This window comes from Salvelinus alpinus, chromosome 26 (assembly GCF_045679555.1).
Source record: "Salvelinus alpinus chromosome 26, SLU_Salpinus.1, whole genome shotgun sequence".
NCBI classification, from domain to species: Eukaryota; Metazoa; Chordata; class Actinopteri; order Salmoniformes; family Salmonidae; genus Salvelinus; species Salvelinus alpinus.
This window is the reverse complement of record NC_092111.1, coordinates 3337880-3363661: the sequence shown is the minus strand read 5'-3', so window position 1 is coordinate 3363661 and position 25782 is coordinate 3337880. Positions and strand designations below refer to the sequence as shown.

Here is a 25782-nt window from a genome sequence, read left to right as displayed (position 1 = left end):
GGATCGAAGAGGGTTTAACAGGTGACATCAATAAGGGATCATAGCTTTGACCTGGATTCACCTGGTCAGCCTATGTCATGGAAATGGTTGCGATACAGTACATGCTCATAAGTCCCGTGCCATTATTTTATATTATACGATTTTATAGGAAGAAGAAAATAATTTCACTTTAGCTGAATAAAATGGGATGGATATTTTTCCCCATTCTGAAGTGTACACGAGGCGAATTTTTTTTAAAAGGTATTTTAACAAGGCAAGAACATTCTTATTTACAATGACGGCCTACCCCCGGCCAACGCTGGGCCAATTGTACGCACAATTGATTAGGACTCATCGGCTACGTGGAATTTGAACGCGGTCATCGCTCATGACCGCCATTAATACGGCCACTGCAACAGCCCTAGTTAGTCATGCATTGTGTAGGACTGCATTCCCTACACTCTGTTGACTGTCAGAGAGTACGAACTCATTTGCTTTCACACTACAGTATTCCCACAACTGGTGTGATTTCTGAGAAGGACTTCATGGAAGCACTGTTTTCAGAACAGGTGATTTGTAACATTCCCAAAGGCTGCCTGACAAAATTCAAAGGCCCTTCATACCTCGTAGACTGCGTGTAAGTACCATCAGGACAGCCGAGGGAAACACTTCTCACCTTCATAGTGCAATCGTGTGTCGCGGGAGAAAAACAGAGCTTATTGAGCCAGGTAGCCGACATGCAGCAAAAATAAGTTAACAGAGGCAGAGTTATCTGTCAGAGGTATTCAACCTGGATCTACAGCCAGTTTGCATGTATTTGCATGTCGCTGAGCATTTGCATTCTGTGTACCCAGCGTCAGACCCACCTGTGGTTTAAACCCTGCTGCACTCTCAGCGCTGACCGTGACCGGTAACCTGGCGCGCTGAGCACCAGTGTGGTCCATTGCCTACACATAGACCTGTTATCCGCAGGTTAGGATGTTCGGATCCCTTGTGCAGGATGACAATCCATTGCTACTAAACAGCAACACCTGCCATTGCTACTAGCCTATATTCCATAGCTGCAATATCTGCTGCTGCTAAAACGACTGACAGTAGTACTGAGTGCTGACATGTCTGGCTGTCTTAACTGCTCGGCGCTCGTCTCCCACCACCCTGAAGTAAATACACTGTACACAGCAGGGAACAAAGAGAGAAACTTCAGCTGCCAACCTAGGTGGAGAAAGTGACGGAGGTAACAGAGGGAACCATTTTGAAAGGTATGCACTACCAAGGCTGGCGAAAACCGTCGCCCCATTAGCTACTGTGCTCACAGTTCAGAGAGACATGCCGGGAGCTGGGGAGGAAGAGCGGGGTCGTATGTTATTCACAGTGCTCAGTGCACATTTTACAGGTCTGCCCAAAAATACGAGGCTCCGCCGAAGGAGGAGAATGGAAGATACTACCTGCTGGCTCTGCAGGCTTTAACTCACGGTGAAAAAGGTTGTGATTTCCCAACATCTGCTCTTGTTGGTAAACAGTCATGGGGAATCGGCCAAGTTAACACAGCTCACTGGTTGCTTCCGGAGTGTGACTAAGACCAAAGAGTCCTGGGGGAGGCTTATGAAAAGGTGCGGTCATGGTGCTTCCTCAGCTAACCCCCCCCACTACAACCACACAGGGAGTCTAGGCCTATATTTATTTATATGTAATGTGTTCATCCAACAGGTTCGTTTTTCATTGGGATGACTTAAACTTGATCACAGAAGGGAACGTGTTAAACTTACTGTGCCCCCCACGATCCTCCCCAAGGGGTACCACGACCTCTCGTCGAACCAGTTGAGGAACTCGTAAAACCCATTTGTGGTCAGATGATGTGTCGACCTGTAGTTGAACCTGTGGGAAGATGGAGAAGATGGCTTTGTTTGGTACAAGGCAAAAATAAACAGTGGCACACAAAAGCAGATAGCTAATACAAATATCTCGTTAAGATATTGTTGAATGTGCAAACAAATATTATTTGGAAAGAATAGCCTTATTATTTACTGATTCTACAAAAAAAGGCAGCCAGTGTTGCTGCACATGCTTTGTATCATTTGAGAGAGTAGGCTTCCCTTCAGCATGCAAGCTTTTGCAATGGAGCCAATAATGCTCCGATCGACTGCAAGTTCAACTACATTCATAATTCTGCACTCTCACAAAGCCTCACTTCTAACAATGTCCCAGCCAGCACAGGCTTAAGTGACCAAAAAAAAAGGTGTCTTCAAGAAATAATCAATTGGCTAAATTAACTTCACTAGGGTAGGGGGCAGCATTCGTAATTTTGGATGAAAAACGTGCCCAAATTAAACTGCCTGCTACTCAGCCATAAAAGCTAGAATATGCATATAATTAGTAGATTTGGATAGAAAACACTGAAGTTTCTAAAACTGTTTGAATGATGTCTGTGAGTATAACAGAAGTCATATGGCAGGCAAAAACCTGAGAAAAAAACCAACAAGGAAGTGGGAAATCTGAGGTTTGTAGGTTTTCAAGTCATTGCCTATCGAATATACAGTGTCTATGGGGTCATATTGCACTTCCTACGGCTTCCACTAGATGCCAACAGTCTTTAGAACCTTGTTTGATGCTTCTACTGTGAAGGAGGGGGGAATGGGAGCTGAATGAGTCAGTGGCATGAGCTGACCATGCGCGTTCACATGAGTTAGCTTGCGCTCCATTGCATTTCTACAGACAAAGGAATTCTCCGGTTGGAACATTATTGAAGATTTATGATAAAAACATCCTAAGATTGATTCTATACTTCGTTTCACATGTTTCTACGAATTGTAATATGACTTTGTCTGAACTTTTGCCTGGACTTGCCCGCGCCTCGTGAGTTTGGATTGTGAACTAAACGCGCGAACAAAAAGGAGGTATTAGGACATAAATGATGGACTTCAAACAAATCAAACATTTGTGGAACTGGGATTCCTGGGAGTGCATTCTGATGAAGATCATCAAAGGTAAGTGAATATTTATAATGCTATTTCTGGCTTCTGTTGACTCCACAACATGGCGGATATCTGTATGGCTTGGTTTTGTGTCTGAGCGCTGTACTCAGATTATTGCATGGTGTGCTTTTTCCGTAAAGTGTTTTGGAAATCTGACATAGCGGTTGCATTAAGGAGAAGTGGATCTAAAATTCCATGCATAAGTTGTACCTTTTAGCAATGTTTATTATGAGTATTACTGTAAATTGATGTGGCTCTCTGCAAAATCACCGGATGTTTTGGAACTACTGAACATAACATGCCAATGTAAACTAAGATTTTTGGATATAAATATGAACAAAACATACATGTATTGTGTAACATGAAGTCCTATGAGTGTCATCTGATGAAGATCAAAGGTTAGTGATTAATTTTCTCTCTATTTCTGCTTTTTGTGACTCCCCTCTTTGGCTGGAAAAATGGCACATACCCTAGTGAGGTTAATGCAACCGAAGATATTTAACGGTTTGGACTGCTATCAAGCCACAAACACTAAGAAAAGCAGACACTAGGAAGACAACTGCCAGAGAAAAAGCAACCATTAAGTACAATTCACGGGCACATTATCTCCTCGCCTCATTCCGTGCGGGTCCTCTGTAGAATGCCCATATATGCGTAGGCCTGCGTGTTAACACATCCTTGTAAAAAGAAGAGTCTACTGCTAGTGCAAGTTTGAAGGACAATTACCAACTTCATCTGACAATACGGAGACATACCAAACTTCCAACCCGAACAGAGTCCGCTTGGTTTGCGCGACGTCGCCGCTCTGAAAACGGCAAGCTTTCATTTCATTCTCTCGAAAGATTGTGAAACGTCTGCCAGAAGCCACTCTGTAAACGCTTTGCATACAGATTCACAGGTGGTCGCTTGCTTTGCTTAGATTCCACGCTAGGCCGTGAGTTTGATTAAGATCTCAAATCTTCATATGGCTCAGCGCGAGGCAGAGAAAAAACAAAGAAACAGTTTATATGTAGGGGGCAGTTGACGTAACCAGAGTAATATAACACACTTCATGAGAGTTGTGTAATCAATGTGATGCACCTGTGGCTCTGAAATAAGGACATCCATCCTTGGGACAGACCACGTTTGTCTGCAGAAACCGTCCCGACGCTGGTATGTCAGCAACCCCTAAGGACAATAGCAGCATCCTTCCCTCATACGTTGGCTTCATAGCAGATGATTTAAATGTAAATGTAATGATTCAGGAGATTCGAGCCAGCCAGCACACTGTCACTGAGCTGCTGGGAGACAAGCAGCTCACACACACACATCCCAAAATGGGTGGCAAGCTCATTACTCACTGCATGGTGCTTTTTCTTCTACACAACTCGCCAAAAGGACTCGTATGTGCAGGTGGGGAAAGGGGATGGCCAAAAATCCTTCGATAAAAAGTGTTTTGGGGGACAAATTCTAGTCTATGACTGTCTTTTCTAGGCTTATGTTATTTTATATCGGCGGGTACACACGGGAGATTTAAAGTTCTGGCGCTTTTAAAAGGATTTCTGGTATCGAGGAAGTAGGCTTTGAACAGTGACAAAAGCCAGCGAGGAACAAAGAATTAAAGGATGTAAACAAACACTTGCACTATGCATACGTCTGGTGCACTTACTGTTGCAGTTCACTTTCAAGTAGAATACGACACATGCTTTCGTTATGGCTCATTCATTATTCACTGACTGACACGTCTAGAGAGGAGACCAAGCTACTGTTGAGCACAGAATGCACACACACACACACACCTTATATTGCAGTGCACATGATGAGCACAGACAAGCTGGCTCTTCCACGGAGATGGAACTAGGACGGTGTATCCCTGTGGCTCCTCATGCAGTCAGATCACATTATCTTAGAACCTGAGACTGGACACTTTCACAAGTTTGAGCATGAGCCAGCAACACCAGTGTTTCTTTCAAACTCTGGAGCATGGAGAGACGAGAAAGGTATAAGAGGTGCCCAGCACTTACTGCCACAACCTAACCTCTCATACCCTACACAGGGAAGCTATTGTTCGCCAACTGTCAAAGCACAGAGGCGGAAATAAAGAGAATCGCAGAAAGCACTTGTAAATAATATTTTTTTAAACTTCACCCGCTGTCTCAACATTTTCCAATGATCTCATGGACAGCAGAGCAGAGTGTTTTATCCTTGCACTTGTCACTTTGATGGGGCGGATAATGTGGCCTGCCAAGTGCATTAGCAATTTAATGCATAACTGCCTAGTCGGTCCCGGCCGACAGAACATCACCGCACCATCAAGTAGTGAGCAGGTGAGCTTCAAGCGACAAACCCCTGCCGTTTAAATCACGTCTGGCCTCGGAAGCATGGAAATGAACTAAATGTGGCTTTACGTGTCAACTCTGGAGCAAATTTCACTGCGAAATGCAATTATTCACAGCATCTTATACATTTGAAATTGGTTGGGGATGCCCTTACGCATCACAACTAATTTCGATCATGTCCGTTACAGATATGAGTTCTCCATTGTTACAAAGCCCTCATTCAGTGCATTAAAAAAAGGGATTCCTTTGTGGTTTATGGGCCGGTAACGTCTTGCACCTTGGTAACCACATAATCAAATGCATCATTGGTTTTCCTACCCTGCTCCTGCTGTTTGGATAAATGTCCAAATGGACTTTTGTCCCGGAGTGCACATGCCACCTTGACTAAGCCTAATTGCCCGCTGTCTTCACACTATGGATAGATTACCTGTAAGTGTTAGAGTTCAGGGAATTAACCACGCAGTGGTACCAAATATTAAGCTGGGGCTGCCTGAAACACAACAGCTCAATGTTTAACACAGGCGTTTGGTGATTTCGTAGAATTTGCACACAAAAGCCCACACAAGTCGCAAACAAACCAAGAACGCACAGGTTGGGAGCAGACCCATCTGCAGAGCGGTGACCTTTTCAAAAAGCCAGTCACAATAAGTAGCATACATCTGGTTCTGCCTTTGACTTCGGTAAAAGCAAGTTAAAAAAATTCCCAACTGCCCGACTTTACACAGCTATGGCATGTCTTATTGCCATTTCAGATTTTTTTTTAAATTGGAAACGTATTGCGAATAAATGCCAAATGAAGTCTATGGGGACCAACTAGCAACAAATCCATACTGGAGTCGCGACTCCTGCCTAAGAGTGAAACGCCTTCAAAAGCAGGTATGGGAGAGAACAAATGCAAGTGTCAACTCTAGAAGAGGAGGTTAGGAGTAATATTCTGAGTTGCCACCTAAATGAAACATTTGAATAACAGGATTACAAATACATACACCAGAACTAGCTTGATAATGGTCACTTATGGGATGTTCCAGTTGAATTACTTGGAGATGAAGCATTACAGCAGGCTTTAGGAGACCCATGGGAGATTAAGGACCGTCAGCCTAGGCTCTACCAAGACCCAGTCTTGGCTACTTTCCATACGACTCAATGGCATTCGGGGGGAGGACCCACCCACTAGGCAGGACTGTGCAAACACAGCCTATTCCCCTTCTCACCGCATGCTCATATGTGACTTATGTATTATTATTTTTTTACGTTGGATAAAAGTAGAGACTCGAACTACAAAATGGTATATCAGACACTGCAGTTGAAAAAGAAAATGGGAAGTAATTCTGCTTTGAAAGTTGAAAAACTTTCAACACATACTGAGCAGCTCACGTTATAGACAGAAGCATGCTACATGGCAGACCAATCCAAACATGTCCATCCATTATGTCAGCCAATCATGGCTAGTGGGAAGGTCCCTCCCTTTTTCCATGGCTAAACCAACTAGGCTCGTCATTTAAAAAGTGTCTTCGCATTTAAGGATGGAATACAAGGTAGTTAAGGCACATGAAAGTTCACATGTTCCAGAAGGCACAAAAAATGCATTTTTATTTTTTTAAATTATGTTTACGTTCAAATGGCTCTCCTGTGAAGTAGTGACGTGCGACATACGCCTAGTTTCCTGAAACAAGTCACATATGGCGGAAAAGAGTGACACTGGTTTACTATAATACTGCAGTGTCCAACAGAGACAGAAGCTGGACGAGAAGACGTTTTGGCGAATGGGCTGTATTCCTATTCACGCGACACGGTTAAATTACTGAGCGATCCGTCAAGTAATTGCATTTTGTGGATGTTTGATGGCAATATTGTGCAAATGCTACAGGAAATTTGTTGATCATTCTGGATTTAAATGTTAGCTGTAATTACCTGCTCACCAGTATACAGGCTTCATGAGGTTCTGTCACCGCTGATTTAGTAGTGTTTGCATGAACAAGAGCGGGAAAGAAAAACTATATGCTCATAAGATCAGTATGTGATGAATACCAAATTGAGCTAATGATTCCGCCAAGTCAACCATTTCGGGGATTACAGAATGAGCAATAAAAAAGAATCTGCATAATTTCAGTGTGTAAACACTTGCTGAAACAGCAAAGAACTTGTATCTGATCATGCGCATGGCTTCCAGAGATAAACCAGCATCCGCGGAACGTGGTTAAATCATAACACCATGAAAAATCTGTCAAATTATGAACAAAACTAATTAATGTCTAACTCAAAATGTCACAATTTTTTACTTTTCAAAACAAGCCAGCTGGCTGTAGTTGTTGGGAAACAATAACAGATGGCTGCTGCTTCAGTTCCTAGGTGGGGCATACTGCCATCATGTCAATAAGCAAGGATCTTAGCAACTGTCAAGTCAAATCAACACATGAAAAATGACACGCTATGTAAAGCCATCTGCAGAGCACAGACACAATTATGATATCCATATTGATAGTTCATGGGCAAGGTGGGAAATTAACTTTTTGGTCTACCAGCCACTGTGACAGGCAGATTTTAAATCTACTCCATTCATAAAAATTGTGACCTGCTTCTTTTAACCAAATGTATTTGGTTAAAAGCGCCTGCCCTGCCACAAAATGCTGAGTGAAAGGGCTTATTTATGACTATAGTTCAGGGCTCTACGCTGCCATGATGCGCTCCTAAGTAGAAATGTAGAAGCACACAAATACATCTAGGTGAACAATGACTAAAAAGTTTGTTAATAAACGTTTTTTCGGGAGTGATCCATGCTCAATCAAGCACAATCATTACGTGAGATGTTCAGTTGGCCCTTTAAGGGATGGGCCATTACACTGACCCTCACTTGTCTGATTATTATTATTTATTTTTTTATCTCAGACTGCGATGTCTTCGTAGTCAAGAAACACGAGGACAAAGTCACACTAGTTGCGTTTTGACCAACTTCTGTGAGTTTGGATATTAAAAAATAAATCCGTTTTTAAAAAGTTACCAAATGCTCTGTGTGACCACCCGGCAACGTGGCTGGTGAAAAATGCATTCTTATCCGTGAATGACAAAGTCTATCTGCATTTGGCGGGTGTTAATTTCCAACCCTGTTCATGGGAACAACGGAATTAAAGCCATTTGAAAACGGCATTGAAACATTTCTGAATCCCAACTGTCAAGTTTGCCAAAATCGTTAGTGCTTCTAAAATTGTCTTTTGAATGGAGCTCCCTCAATACCATATTTTCAAGAGCTGTTCAATAGCATATAGCCTAGTTCTGCTATGTTTGGGCCTAGCCTGGGGAGAGAAGACAAAAAAAAATAAAAAATCGGTCTGGTTTATTTGCTCGACTTATTTGCTCCAGATTTGCCGTATACCACGGGTATGACAACATTCATTTTTACTGCTCTAATTACGTTGGTAACCAGTTTATAATAACAATAAGGCACCTTGGGGGTTTGAGGCATATGGCCAATATACCACAGCTAAGGGATGTGTCCAGGCACTCCGCGTTGCGCCGTGCCTATGAACAGTCCTTAGCCGTGGTATATTGGCCACATACCACACCCTCTCGGGCCTTATTGCGGTTCACCATAAAGGCTACACTTGTTGTATTTGGCTCAATTAGATTTGCATGGTTTTGCGTTCTGGCGCTCAGCAGAAACAGAACTTTGAGCTCAGTCATGGACGATGCACACATGGAACAGTTCAACAGCAGCCTGGCCCAATGAGACACAGATTGAGCGGGTCAGAGTGCTCGCTAAGCATGTTCAGGACCTCCGGAGGTCAGCCGCAGTTCTAAAACAAAAGAAAACGCATAGCCTTACAAGAGTTTCAGAACGTCGCTCAGCAAGTCCCTGCACTGCATGACCAAACTTTAAAACAAGTGTTTTATAAAAATGGTTGTTTAGCCTCATGGTACAGGCATCAACGGCTGGCGGTGGAGCATGCCAAGCGGGCAAATTCTATTTAAAAAAAAAAAAAAATTCACACTTGATAGATTGCAGTTTTAGAAACAAAACAAAAACGAATAAAGCCGTTGCCAAATGTGTTGTGGCCCTTCCTTTGAGAGGGTGAAGCAGAGTGACGTGAGCAGCCAGTCCCTCTCAAATGAGGCCAGCTCATCTAGACTCTTTCCTGACACTCAATGAAACCAGAAATTAATCACAGGGACACATCAAGGAGCTTGGGCACCCCCAAACTCATAGCTCATTTGAAAGTAGCCAAACACTGATCAAGGAACCACATTGACCAAACACTAAGGACATGGCTACATGCAATAAATTGGTACAAGTTTGTGAATGCGAGGTCATTCCTGAAACAAAGCCATACTCTTAGGAACCAGAGGACAGTTTGGAAGCAATTCTAAATCCCTCTGATCTCAAAAGTCCCCATAAGAACAGTTTACACAAGCTTTCTCTACAGGGATGTGCTGCATTCCTGAGAAATTGCACTGAGCCAGTCCAAGAAAACAAAACAAGTCGTCATTTTCACAGAGGTATTTTTATTACAGATGCGCAATATCAGGGTAGAAGCAGTCAGTAGCATGCTCTGCGATAGAAACAACTTTACCGCCCGCCATTTTGATTATTAAAATGTTTGACCTATGCTTTATGCAGATTGCCTCCAATTAAATGTTTTTCAAAAAATGATTCGTCAAATTTTATAATTTAGTAACAAAGGACTATCAATAAAAGCCTTCCTGGCAAACCTCCCCCTAGACTTCAAGGGGCAGTTTTGAAATTAGCATGAAACGGGGAATGACAGACGAAAACTAGATTCATCCATCTGAGATGAAAGTAAGCCCTTGTGAACAATGAATGACAGAGACTTAAAAAAATGTCAATTAATTCCACTCCTCAGCATTTAAGTCAGTGGGAAAAGGTTGTCTGAGATATTAAGTCAAAGTCTATAAAAACATGCAAAATGACATATGCGATTGTTTCACTTTAACCTGCTTATGCATGCAGACCTGTTAGCACAGAATTTATTTACACTCAACAAAAATATAAACGCAATGTAAAGTGTTGGTCCCATGAGCTGAAATAAAAAGATCCCAGAAATTGTCCACACAAAAAGTATATTTATTCTAAAATGTCAGACCCAAATGTGTTTACATTCCTGTTAGTGAGCATTTCTCCTTTGCCAAGATAATACATCCACCTGACAGGAGTGGCATATCAAGAAGCTGATTAAATAGCATGATCATTACACAGGTGCACCTTGTGCTGGAGACAAAAGGCCACTAAAATGTGCAGTTGTCACAACACAATGCGTGCAATTGGCATGCTGACTGCAGGAATGTCCACCAGAGCTGTTGTAAGACAATTGAAAGAATTTCTCTACCATAAGCTGCCTCCAACATTGTTTTAGAGAATTTGGTAGTATGTCTAACCGGCCTCACAGCCGCAGACCACACGTAACCTTGCCAGCCCAGGAACTCCACATCTGGCTTCGCACAACTGAAGAATATCTGCACAAACTGTCAGAAACCGTTTCAGGGAACGGGCCACAATCAACAGCCTGAACTCTATGCGAAGGAGATGTGTCACGCTGCATGAGGCAAATGGTGGTCACACCAGATAGACTGGCGCCTACCATTGTTTTAAAGGCATCTGTGACCAACAGATGTATATCTATTCCCAGTCATGTGAAATCCATAGATTAGGACCTAATTAATTTAAATTGACTGATTTCCGTATATGAACTGTAATTCAGTAATAGTTTTCTTCAGTCTTCAAATAACCACTACAGGGAAGCTATAATCCAACTGCACCAACCTATAAACAATGACTGTAGAGGCAGAGATGGAGTTCAAGATGATTGCAGGATTCTGTCTAGGTTAAAAAGGTCAAAGCAAACTGCAATGCTCCTTTCTTATTTAAGACTTCCAGCTTTAAGAGCAGGCTTCTTCTCACAGTGGGGCTGCAGAACTAGACCGATCAAGTAGAGCTTAGCCTCCATCTCCCCAGAGTCTCCCCATCTAAGCGGATGTGACATTTGAACAAAGCAGGGGAAAGTAAACAACAGAGAAGCCTCCCCGTGGATAGTAAACAATCAAATAGAAAAACACCTACAGCACTCTGCTGAAGGAGCCAGTGAACAAACACAACCAAGCTGAGTAGGAACATTTACAGTTTGGCACAGGAACCCTTCCCCATAACAAAATAAAAGCTTGAGTCGGCAGTCAAATCCTCCAACTTAAAGCGGCTTCTTTTGAGGAGCACACCAGAGGCATTCTTGCCTCCGAGGAGCTGAGCTGTCTCCCAGAAGAGAGGGAGTGTTAGACTTATGGGGGCAGAAAGGAAACAAATATTGGTTATGGGTGTTTATGACAACAAATCTGCGGGGGAACATGAGAATGGCGGTACAGCGACCGCACTGCAGACAAACACACCACGCTTGGCCAGTGAAATGGAGCTGGGTTTTAAAACTCACTACGCCTAATTATTTAAAAAAAAAAAAAAAAAATGGCTTTTTACACATCACAACACCCTGCCAAATACTATATAAAATCCTAAAAAACAAACTGAGCCCATAATACCAAACCTATAGAGGCGCCTTATTAAAGTGCAGATTTGACGACCGTCTGCAAACAGTGAAGTGCACAGTGGGGAAGCATCGATGTCAAGCCATTGGATATTTTGAGAGCTCGTGCGCTGATCGTGATGAGAAGCTGCATGGGGCCCCTCGCCATCTCATAGCTTTTGCATGACTTAACTGTTCATCCCTACAACTCCCCTTTCAATATTATACTGCTCCACGGGTAGCCAGATCCATCTGGATGAAAGGATCATCTATAAGATTACGTTAAAAGGAGGATCATATCGACTGCTACCTGCTTACAGGCCGTTGCAGAAGCGACATCTTGGAAGCTATGTCAGTGTATGACCCCGAGTGTTAGACGACGAATTGAGCCGTTTGCACCACACAAAAGCGATCATAAGAGCCTGTTTTGTGGCGAGCAAAGGAGAAAATAGATGCGGCGCCTAACCAAGACGTCCAGAGGGGAGAGAAAGAAAGAAATGTGACTCTGGATGATAACATGTTTGTTTCCAACACTAGGGCTGTTTTCCTAAAGAAGTTAAAATCCCCTTTGGGTTTTGTTTCCATGCCACAATACTAAGGAGCGTCGCAATACTGGTACTGTCCCAGCCCTAAAGTGAATGCTCAGAGAAGTGGCGCAATTACTTTGACAAAAAGCGTCCTGTCATAACTGCTCGGTAATCAACGGGAGATATCAAAACAGTAAGGACAACGTCAGTGGTAATTACAATCATATGTAATCACCATCATATTTAAAATCAACATGTTTAATACCCATTGACACCACTCAATGAATAGGCAAACAACATCTGTGATTTGGATCAAACTTCCAGTCTTCCTCATCATTATCCAATTGGGGGGGGGGGGGGGGGGGGTGAGACAGCCTGCTCATGAGGACTTCATATCTCCCCCACTCTTCTGGTTCAACCACCCAAAACACAATTATGCATGAAATTACTTCTCGCTCAGTCGTCGCCTGATGTGGCAGTTTATCAGAACTTGACTTCGGTGGGAGGTCAACCGTTGGACTCTGAGGGGGTGCTCTCGGGTCTGAAGGTGCAAGTGAGCAGAAAAGGCCCTGAGCTTTCCCAGTACGCTGGTAAAGCTTGGAGCTGCAATTATTTCCCCCCCAGACAAAGCATCACTATCATACCGCCGTACAGCAGAATGACTAGCCGACCCCAGGAGTCACGGAGACCGATAGCAAAGACAGGCTAAGACACGCACGCCTCACTGGCTCAAACGTCAACCAGGCGACGGCGCTCAATAAAGCCCCCATCAAGACAGTACACACTTCACAGCGAGCAGAGTACGCGCTCCCTGGTAAGCTCGCTAAAATCAGAGACAGTAAAGCTACCATTGAAACAAGCTATCCTTGGCCCAAAGAGACCACATCCGGATGAGCGGAACGCCACAAATTCGACAATCCTGGGGGTCAGAGAATTTACTGCCAGGGCCCCGGTAATTACACCGTCTCTGTACACCCTCAACCCTTCATCATTATTTCCAAACACACAGCTGCTACTACATATTCTATAGCTGTGAGATGAATTGGCAAATGGAGGGGGGTGTCGCCACTCTGCTGAAAGGAGATGATTCATCCTTCCGAAGGAAGACTCTGCAGGGATAAATCCCCATCTTTCCTGGCCTCAGCACCCTGTGACTGTATATCTCTGAATGAGTCAGGCAGGGCACGGGCCATCTGTGGGGCTCAAATCTCTCCCCGCGCCAATGTGCCTACTAATAACGAGGCGAAGAAGACAATTAAGATGACAAGGTAGTCCAGCGGGACTGGAAAGAGCAAAATATCAAATCTAAGATATTTCAGTTCCGTCAAGAAATGTGCAAACTTCAAATACTGAGAAGTTTGAAGCACTTTGTTTGCTTAACTAGCATGATTAAACTTAAGAGGAAAGTATGAGAGCTGATCCGCCCTCAGAGGCCTGGCAAAGACTCCAGACTGAGTTCAATGTAATGGAGTCATTAAGACTTAACAAGGATCTTGAATATGAATACGAGGAAATTAAAATGTATGGTTGAAAATAAATTGCACAGAATGAATCAAGTGGACCATAACTTTTAATGGGGCGTGACATCCAAGTGGGCAAACCAGCACAGTCAGGCGCTGACTTCCAAACACTAACATCAGTACAAACCAACGCAAACCTTTTTAATATCACACTCAAATTCAATTACATGATTTGCCATGTTAAACTCAATAATCTCCGTAGGGTACCTATTTGGGCTGACCCCATTTAGTCAATCCGTTGATGCACCATCTAATTACATACTGTGCTTGTAAAGTGATGTTATTTGATCATTGGAAAATTGTTGTTACTCACAAAGCCGAGAAGCATATTTAGAATGTTGCTTAACTGTCAGTATGCATCTCTCCCTTTACTCTGTGTGCAGAGGGGGGGAGGCGGGAATAAGAGCCAACAGCAAAACAAGGAAGATATTTTCATTGCAGGAAGCAAGTTAATACACAATACTGTTGACCAAATAATGGTTTTAGAAAAAAAACTAAAATTAGCAGACAACGTTGTGCAGCCTAATCTCTGAAATTACCGACAATCAAAATTGCTTCGTAAGAGGGCAATGTCGGTGTAATTTTTGGTTTATGGTCCCAGCTCTAGTTAATGTAAAAGAACTGTGTGATGCCAAATTAACATAGTAGTCAAGACAATTTCAATTTTTTTCCAATATATATTTTTTTTTAAAAGTGTGATATCTGGTTAAAGATAGTTTTGACATCTGTTCAAGTACTCAATTACTCAGGCACATCCCTGCCTTAAAGGGTATTTTATTAAAACGCATAGGGTGTCTACAGTACCAGTCAAAAGATCATTTTTACCATTTTCTATATTGTACAATAGTAAAGACATCAAACTATTAAATAACATATGGAATCATGTAGTAACCAAAAAAGTGTTAACCTCTCTTGGGTAGGGGGCAGTATTTTGACATCCGGATGAAAAGCATGCCCAAAGTAAACTGCCTGTTGCTCAGGCCCAGAAGCTAGGATATGCATATAATTGGTAGATTTGGATAGAAAACAAACGTTTCAAAAACTGTTAAAATTATGTCTGTGAGTATAACAGAACTGATACACCAGACAAAACCCTGAGGACAAACCATCCCCAAAAATAAATATAAATTCAGCCTACCTCTATTTTCAAAGGCTATCACTTTAATTATAAGTCCAAGTCCTCCCAGATTGCAGTTCCTAGGGCTTCCACTAGATGTCAGTCTTTAGAAAGAGTTTCAGGCTGGTTTTTGGAAAAATGAGCCAGAAATTAGTTTTTCTGGGTGGCTCCCATTTGGCTGTAGTGTTTCCAAGCGCGTGGAGGAGAGCGGGTTCTTTGCTATTATTTTCTCCGGTAAAGACAATAACGATTCTCCGTCTCAAATTTTGGTTTATTTACGTATTAGGGTACGTAAAGTTTGATTATAAACGTTGCTTGACTTGTTTGTTAAAGTTTTAGTAACGTTTGGATTTCTTTTTGTATGCATTTCGATGGAGGGAAACTGGGTGGATTGACTGAAGCGAGCCAGCTAAACTGAGTTATGGATATAAAGGACATTATCGAACAAAAGGACCATTTGTGATGTAACTGGGACCTTGGAGTGCCAACAGAAGATCAAAGGTAAGGCATTTTTTATATCGCTATTTCTGATTTCGTGTCACACCTGCTTGGTTGAAATATGTTTTTCATGTGTTTGTATGCGGGGCGCTGTCCTCAGATAATTGCATGGTTTGCTTTCGCCGTAAAGCCTTTTTGAAATCTGACACCGCGGCTGGATTAACAAGTTAAGCTTTATTTTGATGTATTACACTTGTGATTTTATGAAAGTTAGTTAGAATTTTGCGCTCTGCAATTTCACCGGATGTTGGCCAGGTGGGACACCCATAAGAAGTTAAACAAATAAAAATATGTTATATTTGAAATTCTTCAAAGTAGCCACTATTTGCCTTGACAGCTTTGCACACTCTTGACATTCTCTTAACCAGCTTCATGAGGAATGCTTTTCCAACCGTCTTGAAGGAGTTCCACATATGCTGACCACTTGCTTTTCCTTCACTCTGCGGTCCAACTCATCCCAAACCATCTCAATTGGGTTGAGGTCGGATGATTGTGGAGGCCAGGTCATCTGATGCAGCACTCCATCACTCTCGTTCTTGGTCAAATAGCCCTTACAAAGCCAGAGGTGTGTTTTGGGTCATTGTTCTGTTGAAAAACAAATGATAGTGGCACTAAGCGCAAACCAGATGGGATGGTGTATCACTGCAGAATGCTGTGGTAGCCATGCTGGTTAAGTGTGCCTTGTATTGTAAATAAATCCCAGAGTGTTACCAGCAAAGCACCCCCAAACCATCACACATCCATGCATCATGGTGGGAACCACACATGCAGAGATCAGCCGTTCACCAACTCTGCGTCGCACAAAGACACGGCGGTTGGAACCAAAAATCTCAAATTTGGACTACATTTTTCCCCCACCAGTCTAATGTCCATTGCGCGTGTTTCTTGGCCCAAGCAAGTCTTCTTCTCATTGTTGTCCTTTAGTAATGGTTTCTCTGCAGCAGAGGTAACTCTGGGTTTTCCTTTCCTGTGGCGGTCCTCATGAGAGCCAGTTATCATAGCGCTTGATGGTTTTTGCGACTGCACTGTCGTTTCTATTTGATTATTTGAGCTGTTCTTGCCATAATATGGACTTTCAAATAATAGGGGCATCTTCTGTATACCACCCCTACCTTGTCACAACACAATTGGCTCAAACGCATTGAGGAAAGAAATTCCACAAATGTACTTTAAACAAGGCACACCTGTTAATTGAAAAATTACATGATTACATGTGTTATTTCATTGTTTTGATGTCTTCACTATTATTCCACAATGTAGAAATTAGTAAAAAAATGTGACCCGTTTCAGGAAACTGTCGCGGGTCACTACTTCACAGGAGAGCCATTTTAATATAAACTTTTTATTTTTTATCGAAATGCGTTTTTTTGCAGAAATGCCTTCTCGAACATGTGACCTTTCATGTGTCTTAACATATGCCATCGTTAAATCCAAATACAATTAAATTACGAGCCTAGTTGGTTTAGCCAAAGAAAAAGGGAGCAACCTTCCCACTAGCCATGATTGGCTAAAATAAGTGGCCTGAACATGCTGAGAGATGTTTGGATTGGTCTGCCATATAGCACGGTTCTGTCTATTTGAGCTGGTCAGTATGTCTAGGTAATCCTGTCTAACGCAGTTTTTTTATGTATTGTATATTAAAACTGCATAAGTGTTGCTCTCCACTTTCTGGAGGACTGAGTTTTGAAATCAGTGGAATTCGAGTATGATAGTTTGAAGATGTAATCCGGAAGCTAAGGGCAACCATGGCATCCGACAGGAGACGCGTCCAATCATGAATGATGTATACGGGTAAGATAATGTAGCCAGCCAGACTATCAGATATTACACGATTCTAATTTTGACAGAAAGAGCCATTTACTTGGCTAGCTATAGCATAATGTTAAATAGCTAACATTCAACCTGGTTGGTTAGCTACCTGCAGATTCATGCTAGTACCAAAACAATCAAAGGCCATTTTCTCACAAGTGAGTTTAATTTTGCTTTGAAATTTGATAAACTTGTACTTTCCCATTGTTCATCAACTGTAGTGTATGATACACCATTTGGTAGCTCAGAGTCTCTACTTTTATCCAAACAACATTTAAAATTTTGCTACATAAGACTGATTTGAGACGGTCACAAATAAAGAAAAACCCTTGAATGAGTAGGTGTGTCCAAACTTTTCAATGGTACTGTATATGGATAAAATACACGTTTTAACATTTCTATCTAGAACAGACAACTCTCGGTCGACCAAGATTTTGTGGTCGGGAACAGCCCTAGTACCTATAAAATGTTAAGAGTATCCTACTGAGTATTAAAATAAGAGAGTTTCCTGTCTAAATTAATACTACCATACAGTAGCATTGACAATGACACTTGAGATTTGTAGCATTCTCAAATGCTAAGGTCCAACAGCTCTCCGCGTACTCAATTGTTCCTAGCCACAACCACTGATACCACTTTTAACCAGAGATTTTAAAAAATGTAAAGACTAGGGAAAAAACATCTGATTGACCTTGGCAATCGTTATGGACGCAAATACTTCGTTTAGAGTACAATAAGGAGAGTGACTTGAGGCATTTATAAAATTGGCAGACAACTCAAATGCTCTCTGAATACTGAGCACTTAGCTACTACATAAACATCATTTGATTGAGTGTGCACCCAATGAAGTACATTATTCCCTCCCTCTAAAAATGTCTACCAGACTATAGATCTTACTGTGCAACTGACAGAAAGTAAACAACTTCAACACTTAAAAGCCATTTAGAGTGTTATGTGGGAAATGAGTGCACAAACTTGAGTGAGGACATGGCTCTGCATTTGAATACAGATGGAAGGGAAATTAGGCTAAATCAAATGGAGAAAAATGCTCACAAATTGCTCAATTGATTTGGTTCAACTAGCACGATTCCCTTGCCTGTCCTAAATAAGGTATGTGATGTTCAAACCTCGTCGAAGACCCTGACAACAACCAACTGCCATTTAAGGCCCCTTTGTACAAGCTGGAAGGTGAGAGAGTCACTGTATTCTTGCTGGGCTAGAGAGGGGTATGCCTCTACTTAGACAAAGACCTCTATGCACCATGCAGAGTAGCATTTGTTTAAAGTACCAGCTCTTCTTAAAAGGAAGATTCCACCCAAAAACAATACTTTGGTATTTGTTTCATTAGTCACTGGTTGATATAGTCCCAATATGTCTTACATGTTAGCAATCAAGTTTGAGATCTACAACTTTCAAAATACAGAAACAAAATGCATCATACCAGCTATATTTCTATATATTCTGAAAGTTGTAGATCTCGAAAACCTGATTGCTAACATGTAAGACATATTGGGACTATATCAACCAGTGACTAATGAAACAAATACCAAAGTATTGTTGTGTGGAGTTATCCTTTAATGATCCATACAATTTAATGAGTAGCCAATGTAGGGTACAGAAATGACTACGGGAGGTAGTAGACCTTGAATAACAAAAAAAGCCAATCCATTTTTACTGGATGTGACTGTGCATGCATAATTAAATAACCCAAAGTAAGATTTGGCCTTAATTGCTGCTCTAATTTTCAGGAGAGTTGAGACAAAATGGGCCTTTTGTTCCCCCTCCAATTAAATATCACCCCAGACGTGCCTCAGCATCCGCAGCTCAGTGTCATCACTGCAGAAATGAAAGATCGTGCCATCACTCTGTGCTGCAGGAGGATCCACTATGTGCTCAATGAACAAGAAACCACTAATGTGCCAGACCCATATTTGGCTTAATAAGAGAAACCCTGACATGAGCACCTAACCTGGACACCTGACTGGCCCTTACTCTACAGCGGAGCCACAGGGATAAAGGGCTTTTTCAACAGCACATTGTCCACCCGGCATTCATTATTCATCCTACCCTACTACATCAATGACTGAGTGCAACATCCCTACGCAAAAACAATGTTGTTAATCTGATAAGCAAGAAATAGGCCTACCTAAAATGAGAACTAACAATAGTCACGGTTCTGCTTATGAAAGTCATAAATTCTCCACCGACGCAGTCACAGTGCTATGGGGTGATAGGCTCACAGCACCACCGTATGTAAAGAGAAATACAAGAAGCCAGCCACACAGAGTTAGGCCTCATCTCAACTTCCAAATTAGATAAAAACATGCACGTTAGCACTCCAGATAAAAGATCTGTGAAATATGAAGTGATAACATCTTAGTGGAAAGCAGAGCTGCGGGCAAAGAGAACACATGAAAGACTAGGGCTGCACATGCTCATCCTGGATAACGGAAGTCTCCCTGCTGTCATACACCAGATTTGGGGTGGATGGATTTGGTGTCGTGAACGAGAGCACTCTTCTCTGGTTAGGCAAATCCCCAAATCCCAGCCAGGGGGTGCGCAGAGGCCCGTCAAAGGGACTAGCAGTGAGGGACTGGGGATCAGTCACGGATGAAATTCAGCTGTTCCCTGACAAGGCCCATCAAACAGGCCAGGGCTTCGGCTGTGACTTCCATAATAACATCATGCCAGCTCTGTGCTGCGGCAAAATGGAGGAAGACATTTTTTTTTACTCCCTTTCTCAACCCCAGTATCCTCAAAGAACTAAAGCCCCCAAAAACCAGTGGATAGGGAAATGGGGGGAAAGGGGGATACCTAGTCAGTTGTCCAACAATGTATTCAACTGAAATGTGTCTTCCGCATTTAACTCAAACCCTCTAAATCAGAGTGGAATCTTCCCTCCGATATCCCCCTACAAACAGATGCCAATGCAGATTGAGAGACAAAATGTAAAAACTGGTACAACCAGCAAACTTTAAAGGGTTTATTCTGAATTCAAAAAGTGACCCCCTAGTAAAGATGGAATCTTTTTGGAAGGTTTAGTGTCCTAAGACTCCTTTTATCATCACGCAGGACATGTTTAAAAGATAAGCAACCATGTAGACATCTTTTATTTCAAACTAATTTTACCTTAAACCAGGGGTTGGAACCGGTTCAGGGAACAGAAAATAACATTAAGGAAAAGAAACGGACCTGGAACAAAAGTCATCCATACTGTTCCGGAACAGAACCGTTATTTTAACCTCTTGGGTAGGGGGCAGTATTATCACGTTCGGATGAAAAGCATGCCCAGAGTAAACTGCCTGCTACTCAGGCCCAGAGGCTAGGATATGCATATTTTTAGTAGATTTGATATTTTTAGTAGATTTGGATAGAAAACTCTGAAGTTTCTAAAACTGTTTGAATGATGTCTGTGAGTATAACAGAACTCATATAGTAGGCAAAAACCTGAGAAAAAATCCAACCAGGAAGTGGAAAATCTGAGGTTTGTAGGATTTCAAGTCTTTGCCTATCGAATATACAGTGGGATATTGGTCATGTTGCACTTCCTAAGACTTCCACTAGATGTCAGTCTTTAGAACCTTGTTTGATGCTTCTACTGTGAAGGAAAGGGGAATGAGGGCTCTTTGAGCCATGAGCTGACCAGGCGCGTTCAAGTGAGAGAGTTAGCTTGCGTTCCATTGCATTTCTGAAGACAAAGGAATTCTCCGGTTGGAACATTATTGAAGATTTGTTAAGAACATCCTAAAGATGGATTCTATACATCGTTTGACATGTTTCTACAAACTGTAATATGACTGTCTGAACTTTCGCATGGACTTGCCCGCGCCTCGTGAGTTTGGATTGTGTACTGAACACACAAACAGAAAGGAGGTATTTGGACATAAATTATGGACTTTATCGAACTAATCAAACATTTGTGGAACTGCGATTCCTGGGAGTGCATTCTGATGAAGATCAAAGGTAAGTGAATATTTATAATGCTATTCTGACATACGTTGACTCCACAACATGGCAGATATCGTCATGGCTTGTTTGGGCTCTGAGCGCTGTACTCAGATTATAGCATGGTGTGCTTTTCCCATAAAGTTTTTTTGAAATCTGACACAGCGGTTTATCTACAGTTCCATGTATAATAATTGTATCTTTTATCAATGTTTATTATGAGTATTTCTGTAAATTGATGTGGCTCTCTGCAAAATATTACTGAACGTAACACGCCAATGTAAACTGAGATTTTGGATATAAATATGAACTTTATCAAACAAAACATACATGTAACATGAAGTCCTATGAGTGTCATCTGATGAAGATCAAAAGTTAGTGATTAATTCTCTATTTCTGCTTTTTGTGACCCATCTCTTTGGCTGGAAAAATGGCTGTGTTTTTCTGTGAGTAGGTGCTGACCTAACATAATGATATGTCGTGCTTTCGTCGTAAAGCCTATTTGAAATCGGACACTGTGGTGGGATTAATGTGTAAAATACTTGTATGTTTGAGGAAATTTAATTATGAGATTTGTTTTGAATTTGGCGCCCTGCACTTTCACTGGCTGTTGTCATATCGATCCCGTTAATGGGATCCCAGCCATAAGAAGTTAACCAGCATCCTATGCTTTTAACTTCTCTAGGGTATGTGGGACGGTAGCGTCTCACCTCGTCAACAGTCAGTGAAACTACAAGTTTACTCTGGGCACCTTATTCACCCAAGCTACTCAATACTGCCCCCAGCCATAAGAAGTTAATAACGTTATTTTACATTCCAGGCAATTTTTCTAGTCCACAAAAAAGATATGCATATGCAAAGCCCTCAGGCTGCCACTCAAACTTATTCCAGTGTCTGCCTAGAAGCTGAAAAGCTTTGCCAGTGTCTCTGCGCGAGTGTTTAAGCTACCTGCCCCTCCAAAGCATAGGCTACTGTACTGACAGAATCGTGATTCAGAAGATAGGGAGCAAGATTTGTTATTAGCTAGAGAAGAACGGATTAAAATTATGCTAGTTAAGGATGCTATAGGCCTAGATCACTTAACACCAGATTAATTAACTACAAAAAGGTAAGATGTGCTAATTATTGTGCAGCTCTGCGCACACACAAGCTTGTTAGCTAGCCAACTCAAAGGACATTCAAAGATCCTCAATAGAATAGGCCTATTAACCGACAACGATGAAACAGCATATAGCGAGGAGGGCAGAGACCTGGCCGTGTGGTGCCAGGACAACAACCTGTGCCTCAATGTGAGCAAGACAAAAGGAGATGATAGTGGACTACCGGAAAAGGATGGCCTAACACACCCCCATTCACGAGGCTGTAGTGGAGCAGGTCGAGAGTTCAGATCCTTGGTGTCAACATAAAACGTTCATGGTCCAAACATACCAAGAGTTGTGAAGAGGGCACGACAATGCCTTTGCCCCTCAGGAGACTGAAAAGATTTGGCATGGGTCCCCAGGTCCTCAAATAGTTCTACAGCTGCACCATCAAGAGCATCCTGACCGGTTGCGTCACCGCCTGGTATGGCAACTGCTTGGCATCTGACCATAAGGCGCTAAAGAGAGTAGTGCGTACAGCCCAGTACATCACTGGGGCCCAAGCTTCTTGACATTCAGGACACACATATACATTAGGCAGTGTTAGAGGAAGGCCCACCAAAAATTGTGAAAGACTACAGTCACCTAAGTCATAGACTGTTCGCTCTGCTACCGCATGGCAAGCAGTACCTGAGCGCCAAGTCTAGGACCAAAAGGCTCCTTAACAGCTTCTACCCCAAAGCCATAAGAAAAATGTACAACCGGCCACCTGGACTATTTACATATTCAGGAAAATTAAAGCTTAACACTTTCAAATATATTTTTAATTGGTCACATACACATGGTTAGCAGATGTTATTGCGAGTGTAGCGATATGCTTATGCTTCTATATCCAACAGTGCAGCAGTATTTAACAATTCCACAACAAAACCTAATACAATATTTTATTTATTTAACCAGGTAGGCCAGTAGAGAACAAGTTCTCATTTACAACTGTGATCTGGCCAAGATAAAGCAAAGCAGTGCGGGGAAAAAAAACAGAGTTACACAAACGTACAGTCAATAACTCAATAAAAAAATATGTATACAGTGTAGAGGTCGACCGATTAATCAGAATGGCCGATTTCAAGTTTTCATAACAATCGGTAATCGGCATTTTTGGACACCGATTATGGCCGATTACATTGCACTCCACGAGGAGGCTGCGTGGCAGACTGACTACCTGTTACGCAAGTACAGCAAGGAGCCAAGGTAAGTTGCTAGCTAGCATTAAACTTATAACAAACAAATCAATCTTAACATAATCACAAGTTAACTACACATGGAAGATGTTATTACTAGTTTATCTAGCTTATCCTGCGTTGCATATAATCGTTGCGGTATAATCGTTGCGGTTAATTTATCATCGAATCACAGCTTACTTCGCCAAACAGGTGATGATTTAACAAGCGCATTTGTGAAAAAAGCACTGTCTTTGCACCAACGTGTACCTAACCATAAACATCAATGCCTTTCTTAAAATCAATACACAAGTATATATTTTTAAACCTGCATATTTAGTTAATATTGCCTGCCAACATGAATTTATTTTAACTAGGGAAATTGTGTCACTTCTCTTGCGTTCTGTGCAAGCAGAGTCAGGGTATATGCAGCAGTTTGGGCTGAACTGTGTGAAGACCATTTCTTCCTAACAAAGACCGTAATTAATTTGCCAGAATTGTACATAATTATGACATAACGTTGAAGGTTGTGCAATGTAACAGCTATATTTAGACTTAGGGATGCCACCCGTTAGATAAAATACGGAACGGTTCCGTATTTCACTGAAAGAATAAACATTGTTTTCGAAATGATAGTTTCCGGATTTGACCATATTAATGGCATGTGTTATTATAATTAAGTGTATGATTTGATAAAGCAGTCTGAGCAGCAGGCTCGTAAGCATTCATTCAAACAGAACTTTCGTGCATTTGCCAGCAGCTCTTCGCTGTGCATCAAGCATTGCGCTGTTTATGACTTCAAGCCTATCAACTCCCGAGATTAGGCTGGCAATACTATAGTGCCTATAAGAACATCCAATAGTCAAAGGTATATGAAATACAAATGGTAGAGAGAAACAGTCCTATAATTCCTATAATAACTACAACCTAAAACTTCTTACCTGGGAATATTGAAGACTCATGTTAAAAGGAACCACCAGCTTTCATATGTTCTGAGCAAGGAACTTAAACGTTAGCTTTTTTACATGGCAAATATTGCACTTTTACTTTCTCCGCCAACACTTTGTTTTTGCATTATTTAAACCAGTTTCATTATTTATTTGAAGCTAAATTGATTTGATTGATGTATTATATTAAGTTAATACTGAATGAACACTTATTTTGTTGTAATTACCATTACAAATATATATATATTTTTAAGAAAACGGACGATTAATCGGTATCGGCTTTTTGTGGTACTCCAATAATTGGTATCGGCGTTGAAAAATCATAATCGGTCAACCTCTAATACAGTGTGTGCAAAATTAAGTGAGGAAAGGCAATAAATAGGCCAATAGTGGCAAAGTAATTACAATTTAGCAATTTACACTGGAGTGATACATGTGCAGATGAGGATGTGCAAGTAGAAAATACTGGTGTGTAAAAGAGCAGAAAAACAAAAACGGGGCTGAGGTAGGTAGTTGGTTGGATGGGCTATTTACAGATGGGCTGCAGCGATCGGTAAGCTGCTCTGACAGCTGAAGCTTAAAGTTAGTGAGGGAGATGTCTCAGCTTCAATCATTTTTAAAATTCGTTCCAGTCATTGGCAGCAGAGAACTGGAAGGAAAGGCGGCCAAAGGAGGAATTGGCTTTGGGGATGACCAGTGAAATATACCTGCTGGAGCACGTGCTACGGGTCGGTGTTGCTATGGTGACCAGTGAGCTGAGATAAAGCCCCGCCTTACCTAGCAAAGACTTAGATGACCTGGAGCCAGTGGGTTTGGCGACGAATAAGTAGCCAGCCAACGAGAGCATACAGGTCGCAGTGGTGGGTAGTATATGGGGTTTTGGTGACAAAACGGATGGCATCTAATTTGCTAATTTGAGTGTTGGAGGCTATTTTATAAACGACATCGCCGAGTGAAGGAGGCTTTGTTGCGAAATAGGAAGCCGATTCTAGAGTTAATTTTGGATTGGAGATGCTTAATGTGAGTCTGGAAGGAGAGTTTACAATCTAACCAGACACCTAGGTATTTATAGTTGTCCACATATTCTAAGTCAGAACCGTCCAGAGTAGTGATGCTAGTCGGGCGGGCGGGTAGCGATCGGTTGAAGAGCATGCGTTTTACTAGCAGTTGGAGACCACAGAAGAATCCCATTCCTTTACAATCTAGTAAAGGAATGAGAATATATAAGTATAAAATATGGATGAGCAGCTAAGATGAAATAAATAGTAAAGTATAGATGGTGAAGGATACAGTATATTCACATGAGATGAGTAATGTGAGATATGTAAAC

The 25782-nt window shown here is 41.8% G+C and overlaps 1 protein-coding gene across 2 annotated transcripts in view; it reads right to left on the bottom strand.

Annotated features, from left to right (window-relative positions):
• Positions 1-25782, bottom strand: part of LOC139554256 (dolichyl-diphosphooligosaccharide--protein glycosyltransferase subunit STT3B-like) — a 91432-nt gene that overhangs the window by 40909 nt on the left and 24741 nt on the right. For both annotated transcript variants that reach the window (XM_071366997.1, XM_071366996.1), the window contains exon 2: positions 1746-1854. In XM_071366997.1, the coding sequence (XP_071223098.1) occupies positions 1746-1854 (109 nt within the window). The remainder of the gene's footprint in view (positions 1-1745; positions 1855-25782) is intronic.